At 36.5% G+C, this 27,898-nt stretch overlaps 1 protein-coding gene across 1 annotated transcript in view; it reads right to left on the bottom strand.

Annotated features, from left to right (window-relative positions):
• Positions 1-27,898, bottom strand: part of ITPR2 (inositol 1,4,5-trisphosphate receptor type 2) — a 431,615-nt gene that overhangs the window by 319,973 nt on the left and 83,744 nt on the right. Inside the window, exons 3-9 of the mRNA XM_019737570.2 lie at positions 26,457-26,572; positions 25,600-25,686; positions 23,422-23,580; positions 18,126-18,224; positions 17,754-17,837; positions 17,334-17,480; positions 14,804-14,899 (exon numbers count right to left, since the gene is read on the bottom strand). Of these exons, the coding sequence (XP_019593129.2) occupies positions 14,804-14,899; positions 17,334-17,480; positions 17,754-17,837; positions 18,126-18,224; positions 23,422-23,580; positions 25,600-25,686; positions 26,457-26,572 (788 nt within the window). The remainder of the gene's footprint in view (positions 1-14,803; positions 14,900-17,333; positions 17,481-17,753; positions 17,838-18,125; positions 18,225-23,421; positions 23,581-25,599; positions 25,687-26,456; positions 26,573-27,898) is intronic.

Genomic DNA, 27,898 nt, shown 5'->3' with positions numbered 1-27,898 from the left:
ATTGTTTCCTTAACTAAATTTCATATAAAAAAAAGTTAGGAAAGAAACATGGGTAAACATCACAATTTAAAACATTACCTTGAAACTCTAGTAGCAAGAGACTGGAGCTAAAATGCCAAGTTTACGGTCTTTTTTATATAAGAACAGTTGACATCTTTGAACAAGTGAGAGCTGACAATCCTATCCCCTCTGAGGTAGCATTCAAGAGAGTTCATTATTTTGAATACCTCAAAATCTGCCATTGACCAATAACTCAGAAACCAATTTAAAAAAATAGACCAAGGAAAGTTGTAGCAATGATTCAAGATTATGCTCCACAAGCTAGACACACAAGAAAGGAAACAATCAAGTAAAAGAGGAGCAATATATCGATCTATATCGGAGATGTCAGCTAACGCATGAGGACTATTGAACCAAACAAGAGCATGTGTCTTTGGGCTTGGATTGTGGAGTTGAGGGTCATTCTGATGAGAAGGATGAGTTCTGCACGTGCTGAGTATTGGTCCACGCATTTCCAGCTGGTTAGAATACGGAACTCCTGACTCCCACCTGACGACACAGTCTCAAAGGGATGTCTTTGCTGTAGTGAAATAACTAGCTCATAATATGTAGAACAATTAATTTATAAGGTGTTTTTCTCAAAATAAGGAGTTGTCCAATTGAATTTAATCAGTTTAATGTAAATCAGCTGGTCTATTCGACAGGCAACCTCAGGTAGTTCACGTCACCACTTAAAATGTAAGGTCAGGAGTCTCTCAAAATGACAGTTAGCTACCGTGGTTCCCCGAAAATAAAACCTCGCTTGACCATCAGCTCTAATGCATCTTTTGGAGCAAAAATTAATATAAGACCCGGTATTAGATTATATTATATCCAGTCTTATACTATATTAAAATAAGACCGGGTCTTACATTAATTTTTGCTCCAAAAGATGCATTAGAGCTGATGGTCTGGCTAGGTCTTATTTTCGGAGAAACATGGCAGTAGCTCTGAGTAGCTCTGAGGAGGGGCAGTCGCCCCTCCCAACTTACCACTAAATATCAATGAAAGTGCTGAAAAAGATAAAAAGCAAAACAAAACAAAAACCTCTCAATTTCACTGAAAACTGAGGCTGAAAAACAACCTAAACCCCCAGTCTTCAATGAACTGACAGTTATTAAAAAGCAGATGTGGAAGAAGCAGATAACTCCCCAGTTTTTATCTCCTGGCATATCCATGAAATGTTAACCTCATTTCAAGCTGATGGCCATGTGAACACAGTTAAGAGGATCCTTGCTGTGGTTCCCACCAGTGTTTGTCCACTGACTCAGAGATTGCAGAGGATTTACCAATTGATGTTGGATCTGCCGGCAGTTTCTGGGTGTGGGCCGGGTTCGTGTCTTGTGAGACCGAAGAATGGAAACACGGACCAGGGAGAGGCAAAATTTTTTAAAAAGAGGATAGTTTATTAAAAGCAAAGGGTCAGAGCTCCCGAGCGGGAGGGGGTCCCGAATGGGGGTGACCAGTGACTGAGGCAAAAGCTCTTACTTTTTATACCTTCCCTTGCTTGGGGAAAAGGGCTGGAGCCTTTTAATTGAATTCGTCTATCAGGTTTGTCCTGTTTGCCCATCCTGAAGGGATTAAGGAAATAACCCATTCCTATCTACCAGATCTGCTCCTTTGTCCGGCCAAAAGGGATTTGAGATAATTTATTAACCTTAAGGCGTATTCTCATGTCTCTGTCCTGCACTGAAGGAGACATTCCCGGACCTGGAGTTGCAGGATATGGCTGTTTTTCTGTTTACCCTAGCCCCCTCAGTCTACCTAGCAACAAACTAAGTAACCTGTCTCACAACCAAAAACAGCAGTGTTTCTCTATCACTGGGAAGCTGCTGATAGGCTGAGCAGAAAATTGTTTGCCCAGTCCTCTCATCCACTGTCCCACTACCTATCTCTATCTTCTCATGACCACAAAGATATGACAAAGCTCAGAAAGCAAATGGACAGAAAGTAGAGGGAGCAGCAGATGCTGGCAGAGGGCTTTCTGAGAAGCACTGCCTGAAGAAAGAGGAGAAAAAAAAAAGAACCGTGGCTGCTCTGTGCTGGAATTACACTGTATATGTAATAATATAGAAACAGCAAAGGGATTTGAGAAAGAAGCAACTGCAATCGAGCCCAGGTACACAGAGCCAACATCTGCTAGAACTGGGAACTACACTGGGAATGCACCCTTCAGTCCGCCCTGCAGCTGAAGATTTAGAAAGAGGATTGAGAATAAAAATATGGAACAAAAGGACCATCCACTCAACCCATCTGGTTCTGCACAGAGCACACTTGTCTGAGGATAATAAAGAAGGTAGGGAGGGAGGAAGGAAGGGAGGAAAAAATAACATGGGACTGATTAAAAAGTACATTAGAAGAAGGTGAAATTCTTTCTCAGAGTCTTTCTGAATATTTTCTATGGTATGATGCAAAAAAATTTTTCTGAAAATGGTTTGGCATATTCAAAGATGTACAAGTAAACGTTATGTAAAGACAACAGAATAAGATGAACAGCTAAAAACATAATATAAAAATAATAATATAAATAATATTATAAAAATATAAAGAATTATGACAAGAAGTTAAGGAGGATTTCACTAGAAATGAAAACGTAAATACAAAATTAAAGTCCATGTTGGCAATAATAAAAAGCATAGTAGATGCTACAGAAAATGAATGAGAGAGGATAAAAATATTGAACAGCTACCCCTCAATACAAAGGAAAGGTGTAAAGAAATGAAAATTAGGAAAAAGAAAATAGTCATGGAGGACCAGAGAAGGGCATGTCAACTAATAGGTGATTGGCGTTCTCAAAACGAAGAGAACATAAGTGGAACACAAGCAATAATCAAAGATAACAGAAAATAAAGCTTTCATCAGCTCTTGAGGAAAGAACTGTGTGTGCAGAGGTCACCATATTCCAGGAAAATCATCTGAAACAGACTGACACATTCATATGAGGACAATGAGAGGGTGAAGAAAGGAGGGAAAACAATGGTGCGGACATAAATAGAGCCAGAAATTAGGCTGAGACAAAAATGCTTATCATGCAACAAGAGAATGGGTAACCAAATATGGTATATTCAAACAATGGTGTACTGCTCAGCAATAAACATGATGAGCTACTGATACACACAACAAGAAGTTGCCTGTTAGTGCTAGGTCAGCAACTGGGGAAATTTGAGGCTCAAATTAGTTCCAAAACGGGTTTATCTTGCTTTGGGAATCCAAGAATGAAAGGCAGAAAGCCAAAAAGATAGTTAATTAACCGACCTCCTGTCTACTGATTAATGAAACTCAAAAAGACACACTTTTCAGATGGGTAGTAATCTTGTTGGGGATATCACTTTGTGAGGTGTGTACAAGTATAATCATATATATTGTTTTGAACCTGAAATTAACAATTAAAAACAGACACACTTTTATTTGGTAGTAATAAAAAAGTTCCATAGTGCCTGAGTGGGTTTATTCAGCTTTTAGTCAAGTATTACTGTTACAGACACTGTAACATAAATTCATGCGGGGACGCCATGATGTATCCATAACTAAAATGTCTACAGAAACAGGAATTTATGTACCTGAGTCAGACACAAATCATTTATGCCCTCTTAAACATAGCTCATGTTCTACCCCAAAGACAACATTACACTCTAAAATTCAGTCTTCACATCCAGAGGGTGCCAAAAAATGTATACACATTTTAATAAAGGGAAAAAACTGTATTCAAATTGTAATACTCAATATATACCAATAACAAAAGATGACTACAATTCACATTTGACTTCTGCAATTACAAGAGGTGCTCAAAGTGGTCATCATTAGTGTCCAGACACTTCTGATTACGGCAAACTACTGCTTGAGCACAGATAACATCTCTTAAAATGTGTCCACATTTTTTGGCACCCCAGTATTGTGCCCATTTAGGATCACCCATTTCAATCCCTGAGAAATGTCTGTGGAATTGGATTCCAGACGATGCTCTGTAAGGAAATAACCATGGGCCTTAGGAGAGGTCACCTAATCGCCATGGAACTCAGAGTCCTCGTCTGTAAAATGAGAGAAATCTATGGCTAAATCCTAATCATAGCAATATGTCAGTAAATTATACATATGTGTATCTTTGGCAACAGTACTAAAGATGGGGCTGATCAATTAGATTTTACCTCATCTTGTGTCTCTCAGGCTGCACTGTATCTTTTTAATAACTAATTTAGGGTTTGGCTTCAATAAATTCACTGAAGTGCTAATAATATATAGTGAGGAGGGAGAGGAGAAGCAACCCAAATAAATCTACGCCTATGTGAATTCACCAATACTAACCACAGGCCAAATAAATATATGCTTTAATATGTTTTACTTATACTGCGGCTTTCCTTCTCTAAACATAATAATAGCAGTAATTAGTAAGGTAAATAGACTAAGGGTGAATTGAAAAAATGTTATTTCTAAAAAAGGAGATAGAAGACATAGTCATGTGGTGATTCCTGAATCTTTAAGACTTTAAAAAAAATATTTCCTTATGTTAAAAAATAAATTAGAGGGGCGGCCGGTTGGCTCAGTTGGTTAGAGCACGGTGCTCTTAACAACAAGATGGCCGGTTCGATTCCCACATGGGCCACTGCGAGCTGCACCCTCCACAACTAGATTGAAACAACTACTTGACTTGGAGCTGATGGGTCCTGGAGAAACACACTTTAAATAAATAAATAAATAAATAAATAAATAAATAAATAAATAAATAAATAAATAAATCTGGCATTGGAGAGAGTGATCTAATATGCTATTCAATAATTTATTTAATAAATATTAATAGAGCATCTATAGCGGGCAAAACATTGTGCGGCATATGGTATTCTAGCAAAGACAAAGAGAATATGGTCCCTGACCACAAGACGTTACAATCTAGGAGGGGAAATAAGACATAAATACAGTTATCTGTAATACAAAACAGAATGTGACAAGAGATATAAGACAGGAATGAATAATTTATAAACAATATAGCTCAGAGGAGGGAGGGATCTTTGGTGGGCAAATTTATTCAAGAATAAATTCATGGAGAAGGTAGCATTTGAGCTAAGCCTGAAAGGATGGATAGAATTATAATTGGCAGAGAAGACGGAGTGCAGAGGACAGGCATTGCAGGGGAGCGAATGCCACATAGGTGAGAAAATGAGACTTGTTCAGAGAAGACCCATAAATATCACTATCATTTCTGGCATACTTTTTATATGCTTTTTAAAAGTTAATCATTTCCTTTTACTATTATCCTCTTAGAAGGGATTCTAAACCCTACTTTACAGATGAGGCACTTGGGGCACATTAAGTGAAATATTCTGGTGAGTGGCAGGGTTATTTGGAAGCACAGGGCTGAAGGTTCCAAACTACACCTTGTAGTTGCGATAGCATGTGACTTCCTTCCTGTCCCCACAAAGAAGAGTGGTGTGATGACCCAAGGCCAGCCCAGACCAGTGGGGCCTTTAAACCATAGGCTACTGGGTCTGCATCTTCAGAAAGATTTTGAATATCCTTGGGATACTATTTGTAGAAACAGGACATTAAAAATCCTCAATTGGCTACTGTTAGTAGGAGATGGAGGATGAAAGAAGCAAAGTAACCAAGTACGGTGGTCCAAGTAAGAGGCAGTAGAGCACCAACAAAAATAATAATGTTGAAATGGAAAGAAGAACAAGAATGCACAAGATTTTACACAGTGTCAGGAGAATCTAAATGCGTAAACTGAGAGAGAAAAATACATTTATCCTGACTCTCAAGTTTTTAACCCAGAACTAAGAAAATTCACTATTTTGTGAGGAAACAATTCAATCTTAGGTATATTTATTGAGTTTCAATGGCAGCGGGATATCTGAGATCAAATTCATGGACCACTGCAGCCACTGGAGTAAGTGACAGAGAGAAAATATAAAGAATAAATACCCACTACTAATCTTTAAAGGGAGCTCTCACTTAAATGGACAAAGAGGACGAGAAAGAAGTCACATAGAGAATATGACAAGTCAGAACAGAAAAGTAGCAGAGAGAGAGTGATATCATAAACACCTAGGCAGTGAAAGTCATGAGTATACCACAATCAAATGAAAGAAAACTGCAACTTCCATCTAACAGCGAGAAGCTGATTGAAACTTTAAGTCCACAATGTTATCCATTTCCTTACAAGAAAAATGTTACTTTTTATAATGAAATTTGTTTTGATCTGTTTCTATTATATATGACATTAAAGTCATTAAATCATCATGTGTGTGTTTTCAAATGATTTTAAATGTATGTTCCTCTTTCCAATGACTAGCATTTCAAAGCCAATCTATTATTCTGATTGGTAAGTCTAGAAATGAAAAGAAGGGAAAAATAACATTTACTGAATGTTGCATGTGCCAGGCACAATTTATGTTTTGATATGTAATATTTATATGTTTATATGTGTGCATATAGAGTCAGGTATATATCTGTATTTATGTACATATACATACACATACATACAAACCCTGCCCTTTTCATATACTGTGACTGATAACATTTGATAGAGAACTAAATGTAGGGATATTTAAAACTATAGCCCTAAAATTCATAAGATTCAATACCATTGTATAGGTTCTTAAATACTAAGTTTTTCACTAATTAATGAAACCCAAAGACTACTGCATAGTTAGGAAATAAGTGTTTACTGCCATCTGGTGGAAGTTTTGCCTATCTACAAACAAATAAGCAAGTTGAGTTTAAAAAGGCAATATAAAAAAAATAAAATAAAAAAAAAAGGCAATATAAAATCTTTCACAAGAAAAATTATTTTGCACTACTCGATCTATCTTGTTTCATCAAAAGTTACTGCTTTCATAATATACAAAGAATGAAAAGGAAGAAAGCAGATCAGAAATTGTGATACTTGATTTATAATTCTTCCCACAATTGTGCAAGAACTATTTACTGAGCCTCCCTTATTAGCATATTCAAAATATGATAAAATTACTTTCTCCCCATAGATAGGTGTGAACTCTCCTACACCAATCAGGTGATAAGAGGAAAAGATCTATGGAAAACTGGCAAGGAGTGTGCTGACAGCTGACAACAGTGGTGTGTATTAAGGGCAAAACTATATGGCTGTATTCCTTCCCCTCATATCACCTAATTACATGTATGGTCCACAGAAATTGATATTATTGGGAAGGAGCCAAATAACAGTGTACTGTAATGCATTATCTGATGAAATCACAAATGCCTTTGTTATCTAATTCATAATTAAATACTTTGTTCTACATTTTGTCCATGGCTTTCTAGCAGTATATATTTCTCGAAAATAACATCTTGAATTCTCAAAGCAATACTGGTGGAATCTCTAAATTGCATAAGGGTCCATTTCTAAACCTTCATTCACTTTAGTATCTGTGATATTGTGAATTACAAGAAATATAAATTTTGTCTTTGTCCCCCTTTCTAGCACAGACCTTTTAAAACTCTTGTCATTTCCAAAGTGTACAGGTGTCTTTTGTAATGTTAAAAAGATGACTTTTGGAATGCCCCTAGGTCACCTAAGGATGGAGGCTAAGATTACAGGATTGGAACTTTCAGTCCCCTTGACCTCCTGGGAGAGGGGCGGGGCTGGAGGCTGACTTGTTCAATGGCAAATTATTTAATCAATCATGACTATGTCATGAAGCCTCCATAAAAACTCAAGAAGACAGGGTTTGGCGAGCTTCCCAGTGGTGTGGTGAACACGGAGATTTGGGAAGGGTGGTGCCCTCAGAGAGAGCTCTGCACCCTTTCCCCACACCTTGCCCTATGCATCTCTTCCATCTGGCTATTTGCAAGTTACATCCTTTATGATAAACCAGTCATCTAGTAAGTAAAATGTTTCTCTGAGTTCTGTGCAAATTGATAAAACCCAAGGAGGAGGTTGTGGAAACCACTGATACAAAGCCAACCAGTCAGAAGCACAGGAAACAACCTAGGCTGCAACTATATAGCATCTGAAGTCGGGCTGGTTGGAGGGCAGTGTTGTAGGACTGAACACTTAACTGGCAGAACCTTATGCTACCTCTGGGTCGGTAGTATTGGCATTGAGTTGAATTGTGGGACACTCAGCTGGTGTATAAGAAGTGCTTGTGTGTGGGGAGGGGGGATCTCCTCCCCACATTGGAAATTTGGATTTCAGAACATCAAAAACGTTTTACAGAATAAAATCTAAATAGTGTTAGATCATTGTTCTAATTCCTAGATGTTTTCTACAATTCACCAAAAAAAAGGTGCTATGCTTAAATAGCTTGCAATTTATGTGTTTTGTCTCTATAATTAGACTACAGAATCTTCAGCATATCAAATACCATGTTTCCCCGGAAATAAGATCTAGCCAGACAATCAGCTCTAATGCATCTTTTGGAGCAAAAATTAATGTAAGACCCAGTATTATTCTACTATACTATAAGACCCAGTCTTATATAATACCGGGTCTTATATTAATTTTTGCTCCAAAAGATGCATTAGAGCTGATTGGCTAGGTCTTATTTTCAGGGAAACACAGTAGTCTAATTTCCATTGAATAGTGCCCCCTTCATTTCTTCACAAACAATAGGCTTATTACATTTTTCTGAATAACTTAGCCACCCAGTAAGTACTGCTCAAATATAATATCATGCTTAGGAAATACATGTATAAGTAAATTTTTATGTGTTTTTTTCTCATTTGTGCTTAGAATTAAGGTTGCAGCCCTTTAAATGTATTGTGAGATTAATCATGGTCACCTATAGATGTTAAAATTTTAAACATTACACAAAACCAGTTATCTTAGATGTGTGTGTATGATGGAAACAATTGCAAAAGAGGCATCAATGTCCCCGTGATTGAGTTAATATTATTCTCTAGATTACAAACTCTTAAGAAGACAAGGACCAAATGTTAACTACCTTTGGTCTCTTCACAATATCAAAGTAGAGTTTTCACCTGGCAGGCAGTCCACAAATGATAGTGCAATTTCAGCATAATGTACACCAGGGCTTCTCAACATCAGCACTACCGGTATTTCGGTCTGGCTGATTCTTTGTTGTGGGGGCTGGCTGTCCTGTGCATTGTAGGATGTTTAGCTGCATGCCTGGCCTCTACCCACTAGATGCCAGTAGCTCCCTCTCTCAGCTGTAACAATAAAAATGTCTCTAGACATTACCAAACGTCCCCTGAGGGGCAAGAACCACTGAAGCGGGACAAGTCTAGCACTCAACTGAAATACCATCATTATCTTGTTTCTAAACTTTGAACAAAATAAATCGCCTCTCTAAGCCAGGGTTTCCTTTTCTGTAAAGTGAAATGATTGGATTTACAACTTCATAGTCTCTATGATTTATCCATTCAATCATCCAATATTTACAGAATGTGGTGAATTAAATATCACTGTTCTACATACAAGGTATCCAGTGGTGAGCTACTAAAATCCCCACCACCACCACCTTGTTATCTGACTGACAAAGAAATACTAGTTCTGAATAATAATAATAATAAACACTACTTTGCATTTTCTCTCCCCTTCCTCTCCATAAAAATGAAGGGACTTAACACTTACTGAATTCCTTTTATGTGCAGGGTGCTGAACACTTCCTATCTTCCTTCATTCCAAAATAACCCCATATAATATATATTACCACCTTTTCTACACACAAGGGAGCCAAGGTTCAGAGAGGTTAAATATTTACTTGGAGTCAAAGATTGTGAGCAGTATACATGAGATTGTTTTTTTCCCACAACACTAGGCTCTCTTTACCACTCTGGCCAATATAAACACCATAAACTCAAAGGCAATTCAAGAATTACATAATCCAATTGACCAGGAATGCCTCAAGCGCATTAAAGTAATATTTCAGATTATAAATATGCATGTTGAGAGTGGAAAGACTGAGGGAAAAGAGTAATACACTGGCAAATCTTGCCCTTCTGATAGGTATTTCCCTTTAATGCAAAAACAGCTCAGATTTCATCCATTCTATTTTCTAAAATAGACTATAAAAACCTATCTAATAGGACTCTTACTTTCCCTTTATTACTCTCCCCTTTCACAGCAATGATATGAAAACTCAGTCAACACTTACATCCATTTGCTGGTTTCCTCATCATTCCACCACCCCTGCCTTCTGGTTTCCACTAAAAATGCTCTCAATAAACTCACAAATGACCATGTCCTTGCCAAATGTTATAAAAGGCTTGTCCCTAACCTTTTCAACAGTACTCCCTCCGTTTTGAAACTCTATCCTCCTTTGCTTAGCATTTGTGATTCAGCCCATTTGATTTTCCAGTTGCTTCTCTGACCTCTCAGGCTCCCAGTCTTTTGTCCACCCTTCCACGATGGAGTTCTTCATGGTCCCATCACTCTCTTTATATTCGCTGATCTCATCCATGCTATGGGGACCACATCTATTTCTTCAGCCCTCGCCAATCCCCAAACTTCCAGAAGTTGTGAAACCTGTGCCTATCAGGCATCTTCACCAGGACATTTTACAAGCCACTCCAATTAAACATATTCAAAATTGAATGGATTATTTCCCTCATCAGCTTTGTACCTCTTCCCATATTGTCTAAATTGGTAAAAAGACGTTCCCAGTTCTCCAAAGCCCAATCCTCCTACTCCTTAGCCCCTAACATTCTATGGATTTCTGCTCCATTGATTCTATGTCCTAAAATCGTCTCCCCCTTCCTGCCATTACCAATGCCAACCCCTCCCTTGGTTCACGTCCTCAGAATTCCTTGAAGGGATCATACCTTTGTCTCCTATCTGGTTTTTCTGCATCTAAATTCAGTCCCTGCCAGTCACTTCACAAAGGCTCCAGAGTAGCTCTGTCCACTAGAACCTGTCCTGTGGTGACAGAAATGTACTGTAACTGCACTGTCCCATATCGTGTAGTTACGGAGCAGCCTGAAATGTGGCGAGTGTGACTGAGAAAGTGACTTTTAAATTATATTTAATTTTAATAATATTTATTTAAATGGAAACAGCCAACATGTGGCACACATTGGACAGTGCGATTCTGGAATGCTCTTCTTCAAGCACAGATTTATTTAGAGGGCCGCTCTTTACTTCAAAGATAAAACCCAGTGTCCTTAGTTTAATAGGTGTGGCCTGAAAAAGTCAGCTGCCCTACCTTTCTGGCTGCACCACCCTGCCCCCCTCACCTTCCAGCATCACTTCCAAACTCACACATATCCTATGTGTGGTACACATACGTATCATACATGTGAAACTAGTGTGTACAATACTACACACTTCCTTGCCTGTGTAACAGCTGCCCTCACTGCGCTTCCTCTCTCTCCCCATCCGCCTTACTCTTCCGTCAGGCAGCTCCTCCTCTGGCCCCCGCACCATTCCTCATACTACCCAGCATCTCTACTAACGGGTCTTTTGCACTTCAGTGCTTCTGCATAAGCCCGCTGTGGTTCATATTGCTGCAAAACATTCATCATCCTGTACTGGGAGTTCTTGAAGGACAGAAATTAGATTTTTCTACCATCACCAGTGTCTACCACATGTTTGCAAATAGCTGTCCAGTCCTAACCTCTAAGGTAGCTACCAGGATAAACTTCAAACTTCATTCCTGTTACTAATTAGATGAAATCAAAACCCTCCATTCAAAATCCTTTCTTTTAGCTGGCCTCTCTTTTTCACATTGTCTACACATCATTTAAACATTCCCTCTCTATATATATGTCACCTTGGCAACTTCTACAAGGACTGTCCTTTTATTTCTCTGATAACCTGTGCCTGTCACTTTCTTTCAGAACCATGGAAAAGTTCACCCCACCCCAGAGCCTTCTCTGGCTGATCTCACACTAACCCAACTCCACCTGCACATGTAATCAGCCCTACGTGCACTTGCCTGCTGACGGCCCTGTGTCCTTTTTTGCATGCTGCCTTCTGAACTAGAAGGTCAGTCTCTTGAAGGGCGAAGACTGACTCCTCTGCTTCCTTCTCTATCTGCAGTGCACTCTACCGTGCTATGCACTTATCAGGCACTTAAGAAACATATATTAACAAGAGTATAGAATCTTCAAGATGATGTTTGCTGTTTTTATGAATCCCAAAAATAATTGTTCCCAGCTCTTACATTTTCAACATCCCAATATGTGTCAGACTTTTTAAGTAGTATCTAGATATTAAAAGTAAAAGTGAAAAAAGTGAAATAAAGCCATGGAGTCTTTTCTCCCCTAGCAAGAAGGGTATAATAAAGCAAATAATGCTAGGAAGTTACCACTCAAAGTGTTGAGAACGCCCTGCACTCGAGACATGAATAATGCTTAAATTCAAGACTTGAGCATTTAAAAAAACAAAATGACAAAAGGATAATCATTGTTCCTCACAGGATAGTTTCCACCTACTGTGGAATTGGCATTAGAAATCAATTTTTGTATCAAGTGACTGCCATCACTGTGGTCCTGCCACAGCTCTGGACGCTTTCACCCCAGCAGGACAAGCATCTGAGATAAGACTGTGCCAGGGTCTTGTCTGAACTTAGCTGACATATGAAATATAAAACCCCAACTTATAGATGTCAGCATTTTGAGGCCATGACTTCTCCTGCGATGTCAGAATACAACACAGAAGCATCCATTCTGTTACACTGTTTCAAATCAATAGAAAATAGATTTCTAATTTTCCATTTTCAGATATGTACTTAATGCTTCACTATCCTTCTTCCGTCATCTTGAATTTTTAAAAAGATGTTATCTAAAGTATTAAAGGTCAAAAAAGAGGTCCTACAAAAACACCAGACCTTTGAATGGACAAAATAGCATCTGGCACTTAAAGTTGTGTTCTCTAGAAATAGAATGAAAAGACAGTCTTTCAAATTCTTCTCAAGGAATGAACTGCTTTCTGTTTTTCCATTTTTAATGAATTCATTTATGTACTGAGGTCTTGGATTTTCATTCAAGTTAATAAACAATTTAAATCTTAATAACCTAATCATTTGTATCAAATGATACAAGTTTTAATTGCAGAGATTAACAAGGAAAACTAACAATGGGTAACTATATCATTTTTCTATAGAACGTCAGAAGCTAAAACAGCCATTGATTGAAAAGTGAATTAAGGAAAAGAGTCACTAACAGAGGAGCCAAAAGAAATTTAATCCTAATTTCTTATCTTTTATAAAACATCTAGTACTCTTTTCTAATTCTTATTTTAGACAAGATTCTCTACTGTACTGCCTAATTTTGCTTCAAAGGGTTACTTTTCAAAAAACTTCAAAACATTTATAATATAAGCAGTAAATTGCAAATAAATTTGCAATAAATTGCAAAACTTTATTTCACTTACTTGCAGAGATTCATAAATAATGAATCAGATGTTTATAAAAGTAAGAAGAATCCCTATTTATCATATAATCAAAGTAATCACGCTGGCATCACTTACCGGATGCTTACCATGAGCCACACATTATATACCAAGCACTTTACCTCATTTAATTCTCTTCATAATCTTATCATATAAATATTATGATTATCCTCATTTTCCAGAGGAGGGTATTAGAGCTTAGAGAGATTAATTTGCCCAAATGTTGTTCCAAATGCCTCTCAGATACAAATCCCTAAATTTCCTTCTTCCCATCCTCTAAGCTTATAGAAGCCTGAATAGGTTCTTTATATTCCTTCATTCATTTAAAAAATATTCATCCACTTCTTTCTAAGTTCCAGGCATTGCCTTAAGTGCTGGGGACACAGTGGTGATGATTAAAAAAAAGAAATCCCTGCCTTTGGAGAGCGTACTTCCTGATAGAGAAATATAATACGTACGCATAATATAAAATGTACAATAAATCAGATAGTGGCAAGGACTAAAAAAATTATCACGGATTAATAGGATGGAGAGGGTAATGGAGTTAGGTGGCTGTTTAGACGGGGGTCAGCATGTTTACAGAAACGTCCTGTTTCCCACACCATTTTCTCATCAGTTTTCCACCCCCACTTCCCACACCTCCCTCACAACCAAAAGCAAAAGTTAGATAAGTAATAGTAAACATTCTAAGGCCAGATTCTGGTTTAGAACCCCAGAAGAAACTCGAAGTTGAGACACAGAAACAAAATTGAGGAGAGCAAAATGAATGGATATTTTCATACATCTAAAAACAAATATTTTCAAAATTATTTTCACATTAGATAACCAAACTTTAATTATATCATTTCTGAAATTTCTATGCTATTACTCCTACCTACCCTTCTTATCTATTGGAATATCAATAGGCTTTTAGTGGAGAAAGGAAAAACTTTCATTATGTGTTCACCATTTTTATTGGCAGTTTTCAGACAGTTCCATATCAGGACGAAAACCCTTTTATCTCCAATGGTTTGGAGCCACCCAATAGTGAAAGAGTGGCCGCTGAAGCCCAACCTGAAATTAGTGACTATACTACATCAACAATGAATCAATCATCTCTCCAGTGCCGACACGCTGAAAGAGTGAAACTATATAGAAAATTTTAGGACTAACTACATACATATAAATATCAGATACTCCATTCCACTTGACTTTACAGTAAACCAACCACCAGCATTCTGTTGTTGTTATTGCTTTTGATTGTTGTTTAATTTTAAGACAAAGATTATTTCAAGGCATTGGTTAATATTTACATTTTAAGAATAATTTATATGCCAACCCAAAACATGACAGACAATAATCAAATCTGTATAATGTTCCTCATTTGTATTTTTTCCTACAAATGTAACATCTTTTGGAGAACCTGCCTATTTCACGATTTCAAAGTCGGAGATGTAATAGCACTATATCCATTAGTCTTACCTCTGCAGCTAAATAGTTCCCAGTTGCAAGATGTTTAAATCTGAACAAGCTGTTCCATTGTCCTGCACCTCCACGGCATGGGTCATGGTGAACCACCTACAGACAAAAAGAACAATGACAATAATGACTAAAAATTATTCCTGTTCCTGGCAAGCAAATGCCAAGAGTATACACAGGGTGCCGGCCTGTTAATGCTAACTTGTCAGATCTACTATATGTTTTCATAAGAGGGCAACGTGGAAGAAAAACAAAATTCCCCATAAAGGATCAAGCAACAGTTGGCTCTCGGTGCACGCATGATGCTCACACCTTACACCTGCAAATACAGCCTTACTCCAAAACACATGTTGCCCAGGCCAGAGCTGGAAATACTGTCGGGCTCCCCCCACCATTTGTTGTTCAAACATTCATTCAACAGACTCTTAAAAATTTACAATGTGCAAGGTATTCTTCTAGGCAATAGGGACACAGCAATGAATAAGACTAGCACTTTCAATGAATAAGATTTGGCATGTGCCAGGAGGAAGCAAACAGTGCATGACTGAGTAACCAGGGAAGGCTACGTTAGATATGACAATCAGCCTGGGCCACTCTGAGGAGATGACATGAGAGCTGAAACCTGGAGGATCAGAATGAGATAGTCATGCAGAGAGATTGGAAGAGATCATTCTAGGCAGAGAGAACCACAAATGCCAAGGCCTGGCGGTCTGGACTAACTTCATATTTGGCCCTTTCCATGTGTGCTTTCTACTAACACCATGTCCTTTGATACCTGTCCTTGGGAATAGCCTTGCCCCCAGATGCTGAGCCACTAGGCGCATGAAGAATAAAAGCAGAAGCTCTGAAACAGCTGGTTATGACAGGTGGCCTGGTGCAGCAGCAAGGCTCAGGTTTTACCGTCTGAAGAGAACTGTGTTTGAGTCCCAGCTCCACCAATTACTATGGTGTGATAACAGCAAGTAATTTAACATTTTCAAGCCTGTTTCTTCATGTACAAAATGGGTTTAATTCATAGAATTGTTGTGAAGATTAAATAACATAAGGCTGCTATTTAATTTCATTAAATAACTTTTCATTATTCTCCCACCACAGGTTACTTTCTTTTTATTACTATGGTCTCCTGCCCCAGCCTCAGATTCTGTTTGCTAATATAGAACTTTCTAATGCCAATTGCTAGACTCCAGCTTGTATGTCTTCCCCTACTCCAATAGCTCAAATGAGATAATAATTGTAAAAATACTTCAAAGTGAATGAAGTCTTTAAAAATGCTCCTCCTGTGGCCAAAAACCTACCCATTCTACAAGGCTTAGTTCTCAAATCAAAATTCTTCCACAAATTCTTTGCTAATCACACAAGCAACTGTGACCTTGTCAATGTGTGAATACTTGCTCCCTTGGGGGAAGAGATAGATAACTTTAAGAATCTGATAAAATCTATTGGTTATCTCACATACTGGTACATACCCATTTTGTATACAGTTATTAGAGGTTTACAGATAACTTGAAGCTCTTCATGGATCCCAGACTAAGAACCTTTTCCCTTTTCCTGTACTCATAGAATGTTTTCTTGTCCTCTTCATTTATCACTTCTCTCAAATCCAAATGTATCCATCAAGGATAGGTATAAATATAATACCTACTAGAGTAGGTAATTAATTACATGTTGAAATACAGATTCAATTATAAATCATTTTCCTTTTACTTCTTTTTTATGTTAGAATTTGGGTATTTTATTTATTTTTAATCATGATATATATATATATATATATATATATATATATATATATATATATATATATATAATATTACCTATGAATTCCATTTTAGGATATCAAAGGAAGTGTCACATGCTGTCAAAGAGGAACGATAGGTTTCAAGTGGCTGAGAATGACTGCTATAAGCCTGGATGTCCAGTAAATCAAGATGGACTTTATCAGATGTTGGCGGCTTGTTTATAGGTAATTACGCATATCTTATCTCCTCCACTGTACAGAAAAGTCCTTTAAAGAAAAATCCATATCTTACATTTTCCTAATTACACTACCATACTGGAGCAATTAAAAAATGCTTTTTGAAGGTTGAATAAATTCTTAACTACGGGTCTCCTTATCCCAAAAGAAATGACATCCCCAGAAGAAACAAATGTCCTTTTCAGTGACTGCATAGTTCTGAGGTTTACTTAAAGTGAGTCAGCCTACTCCATCTTAACTCCAATGCCATTTGATGCGCATGGCCTTCAGTCTGATCAGTCTGGACAACAGTTCACAATGGATTTCTAACAAGCAAAATCATATATATGCTTGTATTAAACTAGAGAGACAGAGAGGTGCCTCAGAGAAGATAATAAAGGAAGTAGAAACATTTCAAATTGGTCACAGCAATTACATTAAGAGGTACAAATCAGTTCACAAAAATTATTGTTTTATTGGCGTGTCATAAATGATGCCTATAGCAATAAAACAATCAGCCTAGTGAATCTTGTCTTTTTGATATAAATATTTATTAAAACCAAAAAACAAATATTTACACACCTCTATTTCCCAAAGTGCTTTAGAACTAGTAGCAGAAGTGGCTGATTGACGCAAGGTTGTACGAAGGAAAATGTGCTGTTTTTTCTCATATTCATCACAAGTCAGAAACTTCTCTTGTTCTGCATGAAACAATCTAACAACGTCACCCTAGAAAAACAAGTCAAGAAAACATAAGACAAAAGAAGCAGATGTCTCTTTCTGGTTTTGATACTCTGGGCCCTTCTGATAGCTACTTGGCTTTTAATGATATTTATACAGAGGGAAACTCAATGAAACACTCGTAGTGAATATATAGTCACCTTCTAGGTTCATAAGTTTACAGTCACATTCTAAACTATCAACACGCAGGTTTTGCATCTAGAAATTCAATAAGACTACCTTTAATCCTTCCAGGAAATGTTCTGTGTAGGACATACTTACTCCTTTCAGTACATCCTCTCGATAGGAACTGTATTTCATGAATAAAGTGATTTTCCAACTAGTGTTACAATTAACAGCATTCACCTATTAATGAAGAAATATTAAGTTATAAGACTGTAGATTCCATTTTATACCAGAAATTATTACTTCAACTAGTGAAAAAGGAAAAAAGACAACTCTGGACAACGAAGTACACACTTCAGCACAAATGTCTTCAAAAGACCAGCTGAAAATAGCAATAACTAATCATTATCTATTTGCACCTAATTAGCATAACTGGAATTATGCTTATGAGGATAATGAAAGAAACCACGTACCTTTTTCCTCTCATAACAGAATCAACACATTAATTTCCTTTCCTCCTCAACTTACCTCTTTACACCCTGGGTTGTCAAGAAGCTCTATGTTGCTGGCATGTAGTGGCTGTCCTGCATTCACGGGCATCAAAACAACTTTATCTCCTACAACAATCTAGGAATCAGAAATAAGTTGTAACTGAGACACTGCATGGATCTTTGGTGCTCTACTTACTTGAAGCTAAAAAATCACTGCACAGAAGTCTTCATTCTTGACCTAACACCTGGTCTGTTTGTCCTCCATACAAATTTTAGTTCAATTCTTTATCTCTTTGAAGTGAAAAATCTTCTGATAAATGATCATATAATCATGTCCCATAGTGTCCATCAGTCTGGATTCATAAAGCTAGTGTAGCTCCTTTTCTTAGCAGTCCCCCCATTTAAGTTAGAGCTTTCTCAAGGTCTCTGAACACCTCCACATGCAGTCTCACGCTATGAGCACAGCACATAAAGGAAGTGAATACATCTGCCAGAAAAAAAACAATCTGGCTAAATATTAGGACCACTTCAAGGGCAAATGAAAATGGTACACATTTATATTATCTCTGGAATCAAAAACAAATCTGATAAATTCGATCTCACCTAAATCTCAGAAATTTATTAAACATTCTAATGTCATCTGGATTCAGGAAATGTAGAATTAGGCACAACCTTGGAGAAATAAATTTATTGTTTGGGCTTTAGACATCTGGTTCACTTTTATCTCAAACATCCCAAACTAATATTGCTCCTAAAACCTGGTGTTCATTTTTAAATGAAAATGAAAATTGTTTATGGGGAAAATGCTCTAGAGAAGTAAGTCTAGGTTGATTTTTTATTTATGCTACCATTAGCAATGTCCGCTTTATCTTCAAGTATTTTTATTCATAATGCCAATTGTGGGAAAATAAAGTTATGCTTTCTTAACGATAATGATGAACAGTTTAATTTTATAGATATTAAAGTTCCTTTTGTTGTTAAGTTCCATTAAGGACTTATTACTGTGGCACCTACACTTTCATTTGTATAATTGCTAACCATCTCAGAAATGAAAACCAAAAATATATTCCTTTGCATATTTTATACCAACTGGATATTAGAATAGGTTAGTTTGATAGATAACTGAAAAACAAATTAGGACTTAGACAATATAAATAAACATAACTTCTCCCTGTGTCTTAACCTAGACCAAGACGAGACAATATGAATAAACATAACTTCTCCCTGTATCATAACCTAGACCAAGACGTTAAGAAACATAATTTCACATTTTCAATATAAATTAATCTTTGATAGCTTATATTACAGGAGTTTACATTCACATATGGTATTGTTACCACAAACTATATCTGGAGATTCAAATATGATAGAGAAGCCTGAAGCTCACTAATCTTCGATTTGCAGAAATAGTTTCTATTGTTTCCATGACTGGTCTCTATATATCACCCTGCCTTTCAAGTCCAACATCAGTCAGATGATGTAACTCACAAAAAGACCCATCATAGAAGCTTTCTGTGTACAGATAAGGAAAGAAACAGTGTTAAGTGAGAGGATGAGGAGGCATAGCTGGGCTATTTTTGTGTAAAAAAGGGAGGAAGGTCATAAAAGTATACGCATAAGAAATCCTTCCAGTGGTTAACTGCAAGGGGTGGGACCTAGGGAGACGGAAAAAAGGAGAGGAGACAGATTTTTCATGCTATCTCTTTACATTGTTTTCTATCTTTGAACCATGAATTGGTGTTTTTAAAACTTAATATAAACAAAAATATAAATATAAAAATCAACATGAAGGATGGGTGGATGGCTCAGTTGGTTAGAGTGCGAGCTCTAAACAACTGGGTTGCCAGTTCGATCCCCACATGGGCCAGTGAGCTGCACCCTCCACAACTAGATTGAAGACAATGAGCTGCACTGAGCTACCAGAGGGGTAAGCTGGATGGCTCAGTTGGTTAGAGCATGGGCTCTCAGCAGTAAGGTTGCTGGTTCAATTCCCACATGGAATGCTGGGCTGTGCCCACTGTAACTAAAGATTGAAAATGGCTACTGGACTTGGAGCTGAGCTGCACCCTCCACAACTCCAATTAAGAGAATACTTTGGTTGCATGTATATTCACTGCTCTAGGTCTTACTATTTTATTATAGTTGTCTGTAAGCCTTGAGCCAATCCATATGTTATATGTACTTCGAAACACCACCCATAAAGTCTTACATATTTTTAAGATACCAACCATATATCCAAAATGTTCCAAACTCCAAGGATTCATAAGAACAGTATTCACAAGGAGAATCTAACATTAATTCACTAATCTCCAGGTCCTTGGTCATGTTCTTGATGATTATTTTGACTAACCAAGATGAATAAAACTTGAAAATCAAATGGACAAGATGCCAATCATGAGAAATAAAAACAGTAAGATGAGAAGCACCAGAAAGAATACAAAAGTGTGTAAGTACCTATGCTCAAAGAATTCACACCTAATTAGATAACTTGGTCAATATGGAACTTGGGGAAATTCTCAGAAGAGAGCAGCATAGGGGCTGACCCACTGATGGGGTCAGGTGCCTTCCGAGAAGCTGTAGATTAAGTACAGAACTTGAGCATAAAGTCATTTTCTGCCACATCACATTCACTCTACTGCACAAATATCTTTTAAAAAAACAAACAAACAACAACAAAAAAAAAACCCTGCAATTCCAAAGGCACTTCTGTTGATTCTAGATGATAGCCACATGAGATTCAAGCTGGGGTTTTACCAAAAATATCTTAGCAGCTACCCTTCTTTTGAAGTGGCACCTGATATGGTAAAAATAACATCGTAGTAGAAGCCAAAAACACCAGAATTTTAGTCCTGCCTTTGCTAGAAATCCAAGGTATCCAGTTTTGCCACACAGCAAAATCAACTTGCTATTTGAAGAGGCTCTTGCCCTAAAATGTGAATTTTACTCTAAATTAAATGAAATCTGGGCTTTTACCCTTTTCAAATCTATCATCACACTAAAGAACTAATGTCTTCTTAGATCAAAATTGAAAATGAAAAATTAACGACTCAATCATGGGAAGATAAATGAAAATGAAACATTTATGTTCTCTGCTCAAGGCTCTCCCCAATGACTTTCTAACTACTCAGTAGCAAGCAAGGGCTTCTAGACACAGCTGAAAGTTGAGGAATCCACGAATTTTCCCCAAAAACTACCCCGTAATTCTATAAGACATATGACCAGAGGTGCTCTTAAATGATAGAAACCATTGCCTTTTGAGGATATGAGCATTTTTCCCCCCAGACTACCATCAGCCTCATTCTTGCATTTTATTTTAGTCACCAAACATCATGTTGGATACTCACAACCTAATTGCAACTTAACTAACTGCTAAGTTGTAAAATATAATGTTAGAAGTCCTTTGAACCTTGCAATTTCCTCTTCTTAGTTTAATATTCTTTTTTAAAAAATCAGTAAAAATTAAACCACTTGTTATGAAGTGATAATATTTCCATTTGCCTTCAATAAAATACAGTAGGCTTATGTTTTAGAAAATGCTGCATATTTCTAGGGAAGAAAATGAGCATTACAGTACAAGTATTTATGTGGTAAATATACGGCTGTGGATGTGCTTATGCTTTCACAGATCCTTAATCACAGACAAAAGCTACACAGTGGTGAGGAAAAAAACAGTGAGCCGTTTCAGCAAAAAGCAATGTGGAAGATTGTTTTAGCCATGCTTTATGGAGCACATCTACATAAGGAGGATTTCTATTGCACTTAACAATTATATTGTCCATTTTAACCAAGATGGAGTGTTTGGATGGTAGGTTGTTTTTATTTCCCCAATGCAACTAATTATTTGAAATAGTTCATTACATTCAACTCTCTGTTGACTCTGTAAAGGCATTTGGGAGCAGGGAAAGGAATAGATAAATAAACAGGATAAAATGCATTAATAAAATCTATAGCTAATCTAAGGGTTCCAATTTATCCAATCATTTCATTGTATTCCTTCATAGATTAAGCTCAGGTTTTGTTTTGACATTCAATTTTCATCAACCACCTACACACAGGGAAAACACTCAGTGGGGGACTGGAGCATTACAAAAAAGGGCATCCAAAGACATAGGTTGTTCGTAAACATAATCAGTCCCTGAATAACTGAGAGTTGATTGTAATTAACTACCTACTGAAATTAAAATATATATCATGCTCACAGCACACATCACTTGATGCCAAAAGGAAAAAAGTAGGACTTATATCTTAAGGAATCCAACATAGGGCTTAAAGTGCATTCCATTCCTGCATGCCATGCTTCTCCCAAACCTTACCTAAGGAGGATATCACCAGATAATTTATTAACCAAATTAAACCATGAAGCTTGCATCCTGTTGAATTGACTTTGTACTTCAAAATTCACTGGAAAAATAGATTCACTATAAAAGAAGACATTTCTAAGACAAGAGACATCTACAACATTTAAAATGTAATCAATGTACTGAGAAAACTTTGCCAGAGTAATTATATTTTTATATTGCTCTGAATTTATAACGTTCATTTTTTTAAATCTCAACTACTTTTCTTGATCACTTGATCCCATATTTGTAAGGTATTCTATTTAGGAAAGTTACTCCAGTATTCAGTGTCAACCAGCATTAGGGACTGTCACCTCATACTTTATCTATTACACACAAAAATATCTAACTATTGAGCCTACTGACTCATTTCACATAATTTTTATTTTCCCTACTCTATAAAGCAGCGGCAAATATTTTAGGAACTACTAAAATTTACATGATACAATATGCACATATTCCACATCATATGTTAAATCTCATTGTCAATGAGAAGGTGCCAATCTACACTTTCTTCTACATTATACATCTATTAAGAGGCATGGACTATAGATGTAAACAGCTGATAATGGAGCCAGAAAATGAAATATTGCCATGATCCACTGTGTTACTCTGTTAATTCAAAGGAGGAGACACCACGTTCTAAGCACAGTTCTTTCTTACAGCCATCCTCCTCCATGATTAGGCAGAGATGCAAACTCTGCCTCTCTCTTCTCAGGCTCAGCCACTATATACTGAGGTTACTTAAGTTCTCTGACAGAAATTCTAGCTGGAAATGAGTTTTCAATTAGCTGAACTTTGTCCTTTTACAATTCCTGAGTACAAGTTGTACTAGAAATAAATGCTTTTAACCTACTAAAGATGTTAACATAAAAAGAATATGTTGAAAATTGAAAACTCTAGTTTCTTCCTTTCCACTTTCTTGATTCTCTCACTTATTAAGAATTACTGTTTTCATGAACACACTGTTTTTCTCTTAAATTCATATTTACATACATTGTCACCCTCGCTTCTCAGTTTCCAGAAGGGATGAATATAAAACCACGACCCTTCATTTCCAGCAGCATCCAAGGACACACGCATGGCATTTTTCTCCAGTAAAGCAGGTAATCTCTTGTTGACAGTCAGATATTTGTTGCTTTTTATATGCAGTAGCTGTAGGGAAAAGACATACATTACTGCCTTGTTCTTTGAGCACCTCTGTTAAATACGCGTATACATGTATACGCACACCGTGCGCCCACATAGCACAGCTTGGGCTACAGATTAAACTAAGAAGCTCTTTTCAGACTCCACACTCATCATCCTTCTGAGATGCCCTTCTTTGGGTTCCTCCTCATCTCTACCCCTAATTCTGCTTCATAATGTAGTGGGCACATGAGGAAATCAAACCAGGGGAGTCATCTACTGATAAATAATAGAATAAAACCAGGCTTTTCAAAGGAGAAATGGAGGTTGCCCCAAACCATATCCTTTCTCAATTCCCGCACAACCACAAAAACAGAATATCCTAAAGAAAAACTACGACACTAAAATAATGCATGGACCTACTTAGTATTATGAACCATCCCTGCCCGCGGACAGCCCGAATTATTTCCTCCGCGAGGAGGCAGGCTGCTCGTCCTAACAAGCTGTGCAACTTCCACAAGACGGTACTGAGTCCACCCCCTTTTCAGACGAGAATAGAAGCACCATTTCTTGGAATTTTTGGATTCTATGGACAAAATTTTTCCAAAACATTAGTTTACTGAGTGGGAAAACTAAAACAACCTACCTGTCTATTACTACAATTTCAAAAAAGAATGGTTATTTTAATGCACGATCAGAGGGAAATTATCTCAAAATACAGAGTAGTTCTTTAATTGAAAAAAGAAATCAGCTTTTTGAAAAACTCGTTATGACATCCTTGGTTCTCATTTTACCATAAACCAACGAAAACCCTACTGGGCCAACCCCACTCCTTTGGGATCTATCAGGTTAGAGCCCATGACGAAGCCCCTAACTCGTCATGCAAATATTTGCACTTCAGCAAAATAAGCTTCATTTGCCAGAATTTAATAGTCATCAAAACTTGATAAGAGAAACTCTATTTATGGAGGATTGTCCAAGGGACATGCAGCCCCAGGTATCACATAATCTATCAGTAGATTCACTCATACATTCAAGGAGCTGTAGACGCAGCCAATCACCTTCATCTTGTTCCATCAGAGAACTACTCGGATCCATTAACAAAACATCAGGGTATATCATTTTTTAAAAGAGTTCTATGAAATGCCTCATTGTACTATTTACTATTGTTTACTATATTAAATAGTGTTCTCTTTAAGAGAGCTCTTTGGAGAAATACTTCTCTGGTCTTCTTCCTGGGAATGTTTTTACTTCTAGACCTCTGACTTAGTTCTCTGTTATTAGCCTCCTATGTGAAAGCTGTAACACATTATGCTTCCCTTTTAGCTAAGGGGCAACAAAAAGGCTTCGAGCCCAAGTTTACCAGACTTTACAACACGGTTTTTATAAACCTGCCTCACCCAATTTTACTCTATTCATTTAACAATTATTTTCCCTTTGACCCAGTTGCCTTACTTATTTCTTTTTTATTTTGTTATGCGGTATTTTTATAAATGCCTTACATTCTTTTTGGAACAAGGTGGGGCGTATATTAACAAACAACCAAGTAAAAATCTAAAGATCTAAGTGAAGCACAAGAAAGGAATGCAGTTGAGATAAATCAGTGTGCATACTAATTGAAATAGAAGATCTTCTAATAACAACGCAAGGGCGATTTCCATCTAAAAGTACAATTTGAAAAGGTTCTTCCCTCTACAAAATAAAAAGATAAAGCTTCATATGTTACACCTTAGTTCCACTAATACTAAAGGACTATATATTCTTACGGGCCTTTAGAAATTATGTTTCCCCATCTCCTTCCTTTTGAGGTAATAACTTGTGCATACATCTAGATAAGCTCACTTCTTTATGTGTACACAGTAGGCATATTCCCAAACATATAGAATAGTGTGGTGAATAGCAACTGAAAATATCACAATATCTATAATTCCTACCAAAAAACAAACTATTGTATCCCAAAATCTTAATGCTATTTGGCATTCCTACTGTATGCAAATTTCTAATAAAATATTCACCTCTTTTAAGAGAAAGTAAATAGATACTTACTTGTATAACATTACTGTATTTCACGATTTCTCCCAACAGTTTCTTATTTTCTGATTCATTTTGTTTTTGTTCCAGTTCTGCAGCATGCTGTAAAATGATTATCAAATATTCAGTGTGGAAACATAGTAAACAGAGTATAATCACTGAGAAAGAAATAAGGTTTTGGGGTTTTTTTATATGAGCAAAGAATATAACCATGAATAAAATAGGCTGACTGGTTTATTCTTGGTGTTTGGGGGTGGGGAGGAATAATTAAATACATGATTACAACAATGTGATAATTCTCTCAATTTAATGCTGAAATATCTCGGAATGCTTTTATGTTGGAAACTTCAGAAAAGTACTAGGCTCTCTGGTCTTATAAAAATTACTTTCAGAAGGAATATTGCTAGAGAAACCAACCAGGATAGTAGGTAAATTTCAAAAGTCTCAAAGTACAGTTTAAACTCTGAAAGTAATAGAAATTGTAACGATACAAAATTCTTTACACTCAGCCCAAATTAGAAACACCAGACTTTTATTTTTTTCTCAATATTCTTAAAAAAAAAAAAAAGTGCAATGCCAAGTAAAATATAACTAGATTTAATATTCCTATAGAGATTTTGAGTTGTTTTGCAGTTAGAGGTGAATCTCTGAATTAGTCTGGCAAACTCTAAAAAACAGCAGTAGGAATGTATTACTACCTCCATACCATAGTCACAACCTATAACTTAAAAGTCCCTTCCAGTTTTAATGTGTTACTACAACTATTCTAAATCTCTGTGTATTGAGTAAAATCACTAAGCTACAAAATAGATTTTTCGTTATTGCTGTACCTGGTCTAGCCTAATCCAGACAAATAGAAACCTGGCCCTTACCTGTAATTTCTTCAGCAAGGCTGCCTCTGTGTGGTTCCCTTGTTTGGCTTGCTTAGCTTTCCAATATTGTTTCTGCGCAGAGTATCGATTCATAGGGCATACCTTAAAGAGGCAGTCTATGACAAAACAACAAACAAAAACACTGTAACTAAGGCGACCAGTCTTTCTTAAATAAATTTTCCTTTAGCCTAGCACTGGAATTTTGGAATCCCCAACAATAAAAAACATTTAAAGGTCATCTAGCCCATCCTCTGGCCAACTCTTAAGTTCTCTCAATAACATCCTTTGTCACATAACTTCTTAGACTGCTAAAATACCCCGTTCTTCATTAATTTAATTTTCTTAAAGGATATTTTAGCTAGTATAGTTTATAAAGAAATCAAACCAATGTAATCATTATATTAGAAGACAGTTCTTAATTAAAATGGGATACCTGACCTCAGAAAGCAAATAGAATAACATTAGTGACTTTCACTGCCTTTCCTGATCTTGCACAATTAATTATTTATTCATGGTATCTATCTTTGACATCAAAGGGATGCAAAAAGTACACACAATCACAGCAACCACAACAATCACATTTCAGTTATCCATCCAAGTTTCCACCTACCTGGGATGAATATGGTATGGAAATCTAAGACACAGAGTGTTGTAAGAAACAAAACAAGGCAAAACAAAAGCAAAAAAGCAAAAAACAAAAAAACAAAACACTAAACCAAAATTATATTCCTAATGGTACCACTCAATATCAAGATAGGAAATCATAGTGGAATAATATTATTAGTGATATCTCTAAGTCAAAAAGCAAAATATAGTTTATCCTTCTAATGAGGAAAATAGAAGTTTGACTAAAGAATTCTTCCATATGCTAATAATTTTGCATGTTTGTGGAATGGATTACAATCGAGAACAAATGTCAATTCCCAATGTCCTATTACAAAGGAGTAATGATATAGATAATCCAAATATTATTTTCATTTTTCTCACAAAAAATTGTATGAACTCAATACGACAAATTTATTTTGGTTGTTGTTTTAATATTTAGGATCATTCTCATTTTTTTAAATAGGTATTACAAAAATAAAATTCAGTCAACTCAAATATCGACTTTAGCCACATTCTTCACCACATTATACATGCTCTTTCTATTATTCTCTTTAAATTCATTATAAAATTAAATGATGGACTTGATAGCTTTGCAAATTTCACTTACTTATGGTTGTAATGGCATAAATGACCAAGATATACAACTGTACATTTTTAAAGGAATTTTAAAAATTCAGAATGACTTTTTAAATATAGTTTGTAATTATAAACACAAATCTATCGGTTGCCTCTCCCCCATATACACACAAGGCTATAATTCTTAATTCCTGGTTTAAAAGTTATTTATGTACATGAGTAAATATTTTATAAGTAGCAGAAAACAGACACCTTCTAGA

This window comes from Rhinolophus sinicus, linkage group LG02, assembly GCF_036562045.2.
Source record: "Rhinolophus sinicus isolate RSC01 linkage group LG02, ASM3656204v1, whole genome shotgun sequence".
In the NCBI taxonomy this organism is placed as follows: Eukaryota; Metazoa; Chordata; class Mammalia; order Chiroptera; family Rhinolophidae; genus Rhinolophus; species Rhinolophus sinicus.
This window is presented reverse-complemented; position numbering and strand designations above follow the sequence as displayed.